Consider the following 11,332-nt stretch of genomic DNA (forward strand, 5'->3'; position numbering starts at 1 on the left):
CTTCAATCAAGTGATCTTTATCACTGTGCTTATGCTGACAGAAGATACCTGAGCTTATTGTTTCAACTTCTGAATGCCAGATAAAGAACTTGTTTGTAGATTCATGAAAAATCAGTCAAGTTCATAACTGACTATATACTAAATGAGCTTGAAATGAATAGATTAACCAAAGGAACGGCCATAACCAAATGTCTTGGTTTAGGACCAGAACTGAATTTTCCTCGGTTTAGCAACATTTGCGAGCCAAGTTCGACTGGATGTACTTTCCACGTTAATTCAGTGCCAGCGTAAACGTTAGACAGAAACCAGCCACTAATAAATACTAGTAGTAGTATGCCCGTACAGAACACTCGTTAATCATCACCCAGATCAATCTCGAGGTCCAGGAAGATGGGATCGAGCAGGCCGGGCGGCGCCTTGACGCCGGACCACCGCGCCCTCTCCCTCGCCTGCCGCCGCTGGTCCTTCCCCCGCAGCCGCCACGCCAGGAGCTTCCTCCGCTGCTTCCCGCCCCACGGCCCGGCGCCGCCGCAGCCCGGCGGCAGAGCCGTGCGCCGCCTGACGGACCGCAGCGGCCCGCGCGGCGCCCTGCGGTCGCCGGCCCTCTTCCTCCTGGCCGGCGGCCTCGGCTCCTCCTCGCCCTCCTCGTCCCCCCCGGCGTCCTCGTCGGAGTAGTACGCGTACATGCCGGCGTCGTCGTCGTCGTCGACGGAGTAGTGGTAATCGGAGTAGGAGCCGCGGAGCGCTTCCTCGCTGGCCATGGTCGGTTGATCGCGCCGGTTAGGGCTGGGGATTGGCGGCGGCGGGGGGCGCTCGCGCCCTTATTATGGGGCCACGTACGACGTCGGTGGCGTGTGGCTTGGCGCCGCTTGGCGCGTCGTGTCTGACCGTCTCTTCGTTTCCGTCACGCGTGCGCGACGGAACACCGACCGACCACGCCTCTGCTTCCGCGTGTTATCGGATCCGATTCGCTTCGGCCCGCTCGGTCGGTCGGTCGGTCGGTCTTTCGCCGCTCGGGCCGCACACCTACAAAATCTCTTCGCACAGTGGGGTGGCAGTACCATCGCTCTACCAAAATTTAAGGATATAATCAGTAAATTGAGGGCCTTCACATTGTCTCATTGTTTTTTGCCTTCAACCATCAATGATTTCATCATTCTAAACAGTGCTCTGGAAAATTTGGAAGGCGAGAAACCAAATGGTCTCTAATGATGTATGCCTCTAACATGTGGACACAATCCGCTCAATTATTGATGAGCTCACAATTTGGTCTCACCGGCCAAAAACTTCTTCTCATCGGGGTCGCGCCGTCTTGTGGCGTGATCTTCTTCCTCCCCAACTGTCATAGTGGTTGATCATTTTTTAAAATAAATAAATGAAGTGTCACCTACCTCGCTGTGTTGTTCATTTGTTTTTCGTATGAATATCGGCGATCCACAGTTATGGAGGACGTGAGATACAAATCACTCATAGTTTGTCGGTTATCTTGTTGTATTGTTCAATTGTTGTTCATATGAATATGGGTAAGTATTTAAGGACGGAAGGGATAGGTCATATTTAGTCGTTTGGAAAAGAAAATCAGTGTAAGTCGATTCTGGTACATGATGCTTTTTTCCTCCCGGTTATCTTCCTCCTTGCACCCGAGCCGCCTTCCAAGACCTGCCTAACCGATGGCACCGCCCACCCCAAACCCCCGGACTCTGCATGACGCTCTTATATTATATCATGAGACGAAGGGAGTAGCAAACACGCAGAAAGAACGAAAGGCACATGCGCATACGGCAAGCAACTTCACTGTCACTCCTGAACTTCGTGATTACGATGTATTGATGCCACCCACCACTGCCTTAGAGGCACGCGTTAAGCTGAGAAGGCCGCATGTGTCCGGATGAGATCAATTAACAGTGGAACCGATGTGTGTAGCCACCACTTCATCTGGACCTTCAAGTACGCGCTCGGATGGTGATCGAGGCCAGAGTCAAGGTAGTAACATGCATTATCGGCCGTGATCAGAATCATACGTAATTATTAGGACACACACCAACTCAGTCGTGCCGGGCCACAAGACTGCGTACACGTCCACTTAATGCATACATCATACATGCACATATTGTCAACCAACCATCATGTCGCAAAGTGGTCGTCCGTTTGTGTCGGAGCTGTTCATCAGAGCTTCGCTGGAGTACCAGAAAAACATCACTAGAGAAGGTGTACATGGACCATGCCGTAAACTTCAGAACCGCTGTTGTGTCGATCTCCCAAACTTTTTGGCACAGTTAACTTCATCGTTTTACTGAGAGAGGAAAACGCCAGCGTGCGTACTTTCACCGGTAAAACACTGTATATACGGAGTACAAAGTACGTGCAGTGCTGGTGTTTCATGAGCCATAAACTCGACCGACCGCCCATCTATGCGGTACCGGTACGTAAGTACGTACTACAGTACGTACGTAGCAGTGCAAAGAGTCAGAGATATGATACTCCCTACTATGAGTAGCCTTAGCATGACTCAAGACACCCACTATTTCAACATGACGGGAAAGCATATAAATAGCATAAACATTGACTATGAAATATCACTAAAGCTTAAATTTCCCAATTCAATTTTCATGCCACAGACCCCAAAGCCTGCAGTCTAAATGACTCACAAATAAATAAATAAATAAATGATTAATAATGAAAAAACAATTACAAAGACATGCATTGTTTTTTACATAGATCGATAGCTTATAGAGTATTTACAGTTAAATGTCAATCCTCCTACAAAATTAATTCCAAAACTCTAGTGCTAGTGTGGATTTTGTGCGGTCGTACTCTTTGTTCACAAAAAAGCGAGTCAGTGTTACTACACAAGATCTCATTTAATGACATCTCTCACAAAATAGTATCTACATTTTGAAAACCCTATGTTGTTGCTATACTTTAAAATTGATGAAATTAAGACGGCTGGTAGTTATTTTAGGTGACCCCATATCTTCTGAGGAATATTTCAAAATTATTTTGTCATTGTGAGTTTATTTAATTTTCTAAAATAGAGTCTGATTTTTTACATGAACTTCCCTGGTCATTGTACTCGAAATATGACCATGTTAGTGGAAGGAAAACACTCAAATGTGTAGTTACTTTTCATGTAGAGCATACATGTTTTAATGCTTGAGCGTCGTGTAGAGCTTTGAGACTAAATGATAACTGTCACACCTCAGGTGCATGGCTCTCCGGCCCTGGCGTTTTCCGATGGCAATTCCTATCATGCAAGGATGTTCATTTTCAGTGACACATGACAAGTTTTTATCAAAAATAAACTGAAGCACGAAAGTTGCCATGGTTTTTGAAAAGTTTGGTGACGCAAGCATGGCAACTTTCATGCTCCAGTTTATTTTTTACAAAAACTTGCCATGTGTTACTGAAAATTGGCAGCCTTGCAAGACTGGAATTGCCATTGAAAAACGTATGGGTGGGAGCGCCACGCACCTGATGTGTGGCACTTATCATTTGAGTAGATTTTAATCACAACTAGTAGCCACTTATCTGCCTGTATTGTTCTCATTAATAGCGTAAAGTATTTATTTTTAATTCATTTTCTTGAAATAAACAAGTATTTATTTTGTTGGTGTTGTTGTGATGGCCAAAAGCCATATAGTACTATCAACTCCAAGCCTTAGAAAACACCCCTGAAAATAAATACAAACACGGCCAAGTGGAATTTGGGCGACGATGTGCTGTGAACCTAACTCGATGTCGCACCTGCTTTGTATTGCCGTAGTCAGGAAGTCGTTGTAACTTGTAACCATGCTTATGAAGTCTCCATATGTTGCTAGAAGACGCCGGCGATGATGAATTGAAGCATGGACCATCAACCAACCAGCAGAAGGCGAATGCTGGACGAGGCCACGAATCACAGGTGGATGCATCGCGATCGGCGACTCTGCTCTACATCTTGATGGGTTGTGTACGTGAAAACCAACCCTCACGTGCCCTGAAGTGATGCCGGAAAACCAGCGTCAGCGTGACGGGACGGAGCCGGAGGTATACAAAAGAAGCGAGAGGTGGGTGCACATACGGCAAAGCACCTTAATTTAGTGTCGCTCCTAGGCTATGGGATTACGATAAGTTTTCGTTTTTCTTCTTGGCGGGAAAACGCGTTTTGTATGGTATTGCAGTAGTACCACGCGTCAATTAAGCTGCGAACCAACCTGTGGTTGGATGGTTAGAAGAACAGTGGTATCCCCAACCCATCAGGGTTCAAGTCCTGATGCTCGCATTATTCCTGGATTTATTTCAGGATTTCCGGCGATGCGTTTTCAGTGGGAGGAGACGTTCCCCTCGACGACGAGGTGCCTTCGGTGACTTCGTAAATTTCAAGATGACATGCCAATTCAATCTCACGAAGGTGCTCATAGGGATAGAGTGTGCGTGTGTGTGTTCATATGGATGAGTGTATGCGCGTATGTATGAACGCTTGCGTCTGTACTGATGTTAAAAAAAAACCCACGCGTCAATTAAGCTTACAAGGCTGCAGCGTCCGGCTGAAATTTGTGGGGTGAAGTAGCTTATATATAGGCTAGTTAGCACTTAGCAGACCACTTGATTTGGACCTTCAAGTACGCCTTTGAAATTTGGATGGTGACGACGCGATCGAGGCCAGAGAGTCAAGGTGGTAGTAACATGCATTATCGGCCGTGATCAGAATCGTGTGTAATTAGGACAGTTTTTTTTTGCAAACAATTAGGACAGTTGTTAGGACACGCACCAACGCCAAGGCACGCGTACAAGTCCGACGCCTACATGCATGCATATATATACAATAGTCAACCAACCATCAAAGTTGCAAAGTGGTTGTGATCCGTTTGTGTCAGATCTGTTCATCAGAGCTTTGCTGGAGTACCAGAAAAACATCACTAGAGAAGGTGTACATGGACCATGCCGTAAACTTCAGAACCGCTGTTCCATCTCCCACACTTTTGGCACGGTTAACTTCATCGTTTTACCGTGGGAGGAAAAGACCAGGGTATATACGGAGTACAAAGTACGTGCGATGTTGGTTTCATGAGCCATAAACTCGACGGATCGCCCATCTACGCAGTACCGGTACGTAAGTACGTACTGGAGTACGTAGCAGTGCATGGAGTCAGAGATGTGGAGATCGATGGGCAAACGACGCGACATGCAGCGAGGTAGCGCATCATTGCACGCACGCTACACGGTTATTTTGTGAGGACCGGCAGCACACATAAAAATGGACAAAGGATGAACCTCTGCTACTACATCGTGAGTTGTAACCTGGCTCTCAGTGCGTGCATATGTAGGCGGGTACGTGACCCCCCAACGTGCGTGCGCACGTACACGTACACGCGTACTTGGCTTTGATCCCTGTGCTGGCCGGGCTAGCCAGCCAGCGCTCCGGCCTGTCCCGCGCACGCGCGTACGTCCATTGCTCACGGTCGACCGGCGCGGTACGTACGTATCGTATATACGTACGCACGCAACTACGCGCCGTGCTTGCATGCATGCAGCAGCATGGGTTGGAGCGTACGTACGTGCGTGTCGTGTTGTGTTGAAAAGGTCCATGGAGAGATTAAGTAAAGCCATCCATACTGGTAGGTATGGCACATCACTACATCTAACGTGCTAACATGCATGCAGAGCGCTCAGCTATTGGAGTTAGCTAGGCCCTGTACGTGCATGTACATATTAAAGTTGGCTATAATAATATTTAGAAGAAAACAAGACCATCCCGGACTAGCCTCTAGAGGCATATATTTCTATAGAAGAAAATCTTTGAGCGCCACGCGTGAATCAAGGCTAGATCTTGCGGGTGAGCTAGCTGCACTCCTTGTGGGTCTAGCCAATAGGGTGACACCCCGTGTTTTTGAAGTGTAAGTGATAGTGGAGATGTTCAAGTCGACACGCATGAACATATGCTTCCAAGGTGAGAACGGTTAAGGCGATGTGAGAAGTCTAAAAGCATATGCACAACTATATACCACGTCTTATATGCACATCTAGATTTCAAATGCAATGGAATAAGTTTTGTGGCATGTGAAAAAAAACAATTTTCTTGCTTAAAAACAGCCTCTTTAGTGCATCCAGTTTTGTTTTTTCTATAGCACAACATATGTCATTATTTTTATGAAAACTTGCACTTGGATGGTAGACATGAATATGTATATTGTCAACAAATATTCAAACCTCTTTGAATTTGATATATGATTTTAGTGTGCATGGAGTAGCATATATATGCTCTCGGGAGCCAAACCGTCTACTATTTTTTTGAAAATGGAGGCAAAAGATTTGGATCGGTGTCATCTATTTCCCTGGTAATGAGCTGAAAAGGAGACTGTCGCCGCTGAGAACGAGACGACACTGGTTGTGGTTCTTCTCCAGCATAAGCTAGCTGCTGGAACCGTTGAGTTCAAGTCCGAAAAAGGATCGTATCAAAAAGGGCCAAACAAGCCAAACTTGGCACAAAGCGCGAGCTTTAACCCTCAATGCTCAGTGTCTTTACCATCAAGTCAAGTGCCTTGCCTCGCCGACTCCGACTCCACATCTTAGCATCGGCGACATCCCAAAAGTTGTACCGCTGTAACAACCCGTGCCAACCCAAACCATCAGACCCAATGCTCCGCCGCATATTGCGAGGCAAAATTGCCACAACGCGGTCTTTGGACAGCCCCGACTTCACAGACCGCAAGTCTCAGAGAGACACCAAGCCATTGCGCGACCATGCATGGTGTGTCATCGTGGTCACTTGCCATAGCTCCACAAACCACTGCTTCGACTTGACAGCAACACGCCTCATCGAAGCACGACACGCCCATGTAGGAGGTGGTCGTCGTTGCCACCTAAGAAGCACACCGCGTCGACAACAACTCCACTGGCCATGCCCGACCACGGGGAAAACTCCGGCTGGACATCTTATGTAAAACCCCGGTCTCCTCCGCAAACGTAATGACGTAAAGTGTGTGTTCTAATTGCTCATTGACAACACATGTCATCTCTTTTTTTTTGAATGCCATTATGGCGACAACACATGGCATCTTAATTTCTGAACGCGTAGTATATGCCATATGTTCTGGTGTCCATGTACAACGGAGCCATGCATGATAATTGCTTTGTTCGTGGACGGGAATCGCATGCATGCATGGATGCATGCTACAGTGCCGGACCGCGGCAGTTGAGGGAGAGCGCGCGCCCACGGTACGGTACGTACCGCGATCCATGCAAGCGCGTAGTGTCTCTGGACGGCACGGCACGGTACGTACTTTGGAGCTGGTCGTGACAGCTTCATGGCCATGAATGGAGAAGAAAAGACGAGTGAACGCGGATCAACAGGGCTGCGCTGGGTTAGTTGGACTGGACGACTGCTAAGGAATGACAGCTAACTACGAGCACTAAAGAAGAGATAATCCGTAGGGCCAACCTAGCTATATTACAGTAGATGTGAGTGACGATCGATTATGATCGTACTATGTGCTATTTAGGCCTTGTACAATGCAAGATGCTTAAGGATGGTGCTTAGAAAAATAAACTATATTTTTTTTAAGCACCGGTGTCTAAGAAAAACCTCTTTAAACACCCTTTGGTTTGGAGGAATTTTATAGAAATTTCATAGAATAGGATTTTTATAGAAATTTTTTTCTATAGAGCTCTTTGGTTTGTAGGAATGGAATCCTATTCCTACGGCGAAAATCTTCCTATCCTCCATATTTCATAAGAAAATAAACATTAGTCTAGACTTAATGGAAAAAATCCTATAATGTGAAACAAAGGACATCTTCTCTCATATTCCTACTCATAGGATTTGAGATGCATGTCATCTTATTTCCTATGACTTTTTTATTTCTATAATTTTCCTACCCTATGAACCAAAGGAGGCCTAGCATTGTACAAGGTCTTAGGGTGTGATGCATACAGACGTGAAGTCGTTCCCAAATTAAAAGCAAACTAATTAATTGGTCTGGCATCATCGACGGTAATACGGCCGACGCGCTGCGTTGCCATGCCGGGTACGTACTCGCGATATTTGCAGCCAATGGCTGGGCTGGTACCTACGTACGGGTAGGCTACAGCGCGGTGGTATATATACGGTACCGCCCACTGCTCACAAGTCACAGGCAAGTGATGATGGTCGTGACTCGCACAGGCCGGCCGGCCGGCCGCGGATGGGAGCAGCTTTTCTAGAGAGCAGTAGACTGGTTGGGTTGTTGGTCCGAATTCAACGTTACCCCGTCAGTCAGTCAGTACGTACTTCCGGCGGCCTGACACTGACAGAGCGGTGTGCAATGACGACGGCCCGGCCGGCCGTATGTCTGTCAGAGCCGCTCGCTCTCATAGCTGGACAGCGTACTGTAGTACGTAGCAGTAGCTTCTTTTCCGGCCTCTCTCTCAGAACGACATGACAAAGCTCGAGTCCACAGGGTCGCGTCGGTAGAGACTCCGGAGCCCAGAGGCGTGCATCGAGATCGATCGATGCAGTTGACGATCCGAGAAAAGTCATGGAAGGGCAGCAAAGCATGCAGGAAAAGCTAGAAAGACAAGCTATCCATGGCATGCAATGCTGCAAAGCAAGGGCATGTAGATCCCACCCGGAAAGGGCACACCCGAGTCCATAACCATGCCGATCGGACAGCCGGAATTGGTGATCGTTCGGAGTTCAGCGAGAGAGCGATCGGTCCATGCAGTTAAAGGGCGAGACTTTAGCATGCATACAGCGTCGAGGGCCGGCCCGGTAATCATATGTGGCTGCAGGTGCCAGCGCAACAGCACAGCCGCGTCCCGTCTCGTCTCTCCCCCCGCCCTGCCGCCGTCCACGGCCGGAAGGACCACCGGCGCCGCCCGTGGTTGCGCCCATCCACGCATCCATGCATGGGTCACCACGCACTGTGCAAGCATGTTCGCGAGGTCATGGAGCACGCAGTACCACGCTCTTAATTGCCGTTCACAAATTTCCCTAATTTTGTTGCTCATCTTCACATAGACTCTGTCTGAGCTTCAAGTTTTGGTAACGCGGGTTGGGTGTGACTTTTGGCAGCGGATCGCACGAACATAGCACCCAATGCGCGCTGCCCTATCCTCCTACATCACGTATGCATGCACGTACACGTACTGCCTAGCGAATGGTGATGGGGCATATAGTCTTATCGGCCATGCATGCATGCATGCAGTACGTGCGCAGGGCCAGGCGGGCAGCTGCGGTACACTGCCGATCGGTTTGCGTGAGTGTACTTGGAGGGTGACGAGATGGTTAGCCTTCAATGAGCGCCCCGGCTCCTACGTACTTCGGTCCCCCGGCGGGGCCTGTCCCCTCCGCCCGCCCGGCCTGCAGACGCCCGGCCGTCTCTCCATGTCGTCGTCTCGCCATAAAACCACCCGCCCCCTTGCCCTCTTCCAGCACACAAAGTCACAGACTCAACGCCGGTCACTGTTCAGGAAGCTAGCTAGCCAGCCAGCTCTCCGCCATGGCCGCGCCGCATGGCACCGTGCTCGGGGGCGCCGACTCGTTCCCGCAGCTCCCGCTCGTCGTCCGCCCCGCCGGTCAGCCTCCGGCCGACGCCACCATCCGCCTCTTCGGCTGCGACTTCTCCAACGACGCCGCCGCTGCCGCCGACCAGCTGCCCCCCAAGGCGGAGGCGGCGGTCGGGGAGGGGGAGACCCGCAAGTTCGAGTGCCACTACTGCTGCCGCAACTTCCCGACGTCGCAGGCGCTGGGGGGGCACCAGAACGCGCACAAGCGGGAGCGGCAGCACGCGCGCCGGGCGCACCTCGAGGCCTCCCTCGCCGCCGCCTACCTCCCGGCCGGCACGCACGTCTACGGCGCCCTGTTCGGCGGCTACGGCCACCACCAGGCCGCTCCCATGCCGCCGCCGCAGTACCCGGTGTGGCCGGGCATGTACGGCGGCGTGGCGCGATCCGCGGCGTACGGCGGCATGCCCGTGCCGGGGATGGGGTGGAGGCCGACGCCAGTGGGTGCTGGTGCTTTTGGTGCCGCCGGCCGGCACGATGAAGCGACGGCGGCGGCGGCTGCTGGGACCGGAGAGGTGGCCGGTAAGGATGGGAATAATGTGGCGATGAGCGTGGTGACGTCGCTGCCGTCGTGCCTCACCGGCGGGTCGCCCACGGAGATCGGTAGGTCCGAAATGATGGGGCAGAAGGAGGGCGTTGTAAGCCTGGACCTCTGCCTGTAGTCCGTTGCAATTGTTGTCGACCTAGGTGGTATCTTTACCTTAATTGTTCAGGTCAATCACCCTGTTTAGTCTTATATAATTACTGTTATCATCTGTAATCGACGGCGTTCATTTGTTTTTTTTATAAAATTAGAATGCAAGTTAAGTTGGCATGCATTTTGAATAATGTGTACTTCTCTCCATTTTCTTTAGCTTGGTCATGAGCGATTCAGTGCCTAAGACTCTGCTAGCAAGTTCGGTTCCAGATGATTTCGTAGTTTCAAACTTCACAAAAGTTTGGCATGACTGCTTTTTTTTTTCTTGAGCGGGCATTTTTATTAGGAGAGAAAGCCCAAAATGATTGTACAATCATGATTACGCAATTGAAAACTGTATTGCTAGTCAAGACAGTGACTGGTTCAGTCGACTTGGAATGTCTCCGTCAACCAATGATAGCTGTTCCATCACTGCTAATATCCTCTCATTAAAGATAATTATTCAGAGTCCTCACCTGTTGGAAAAAGTTTAAAGTCGGTCTAGTCGTCCGGATGTATATAGCAAAACTGGGTTCAGCATTCATACGCGATTGTCATAGCACCGATCAAGTGGCAGAGCTGGGTTCCCGTCGTTGTGAAGTGTGAAGTCGTATCATGGTCCTGTTTGGATTCATGGATTAGAATTAGTTTGGGTTGGTTTGGACTTAAGTGACCCAAAAATATTCAAACACAAGAGTTAGTTATGCATCTAACCCATCTAAGAAGCGCTTATTTGGGTTAGTTTTTTTCAGGATCATTATTTTTTTTCTCTCGCTTTTCCCGCAACAGACCCTTCTTATTTTTTAAGCTTTTCGTCCTCTCCCTCTCTCTCGCACCGCTTGTGAAGGCGCATTGTCGTATCCGCGCTTCATCTAACCCTGCCATCCAAACACCTCTTTGGTTAGAGTTAGCTCAGGGTTAGTTCAGGGTTAAAATTTAACTCTTCTAACCTCTAACTGAGTTAGAGTATCCAAACAGGGTCCATGTGTATCATCTGCATCATGAAATCACCGATGAGAAAACTTAGCACTTGATTCGGTCGACCCTGTAGACTTTACAGGCGTGGCTCTGACTGGCACTAACGAAAACATGTGCACAGCCACTGCCGCCGCATGCACCATCGGAGTAGGCACG

At 49.3% G+C, this 11,332-nt stretch overlaps 1 protein-coding gene across 1 annotated transcript; it reads left to right on the forward strand.

Moving 5' to 3' along the window:
* The first annotated feature begins 9,405 nt into the window (after window positions 1-9,405).
* LOC119332289 (zinc finger protein 8-like) lies at window positions 9,406-10,417 on the forward strand. Its single transcript, XM_037605471.1, has one exon. The coding sequence runs from the start codon at window positions 9,459-9,461 to the stop codon at window positions 10,182-10,184; it is 726 nt and encodes a 241-aa protein (XP_037461368.1). The 5' UTR covers window positions 9,406-9,458; the 3' UTR covers window positions 10,185-10,417.
* Window positions 10,418-11,332: the final 915 nt, after the last annotated feature.

The sequence above is a fragment of the Triticum dicoccoides genome, chromosome 7A, assembly GCF_002162155.2.
Source record: "Triticum dicoccoides isolate Atlit2015 ecotype Zavitan chromosome 7A, WEW_v2.0, whole genome shotgun sequence".
In the NCBI taxonomy this organism is placed as follows: domain Eukaryota; kingdom Viridiplantae; phylum Streptophyta; class Magnoliopsida; order Poales; family Poaceae; genus Triticum; species Triticum dicoccoides.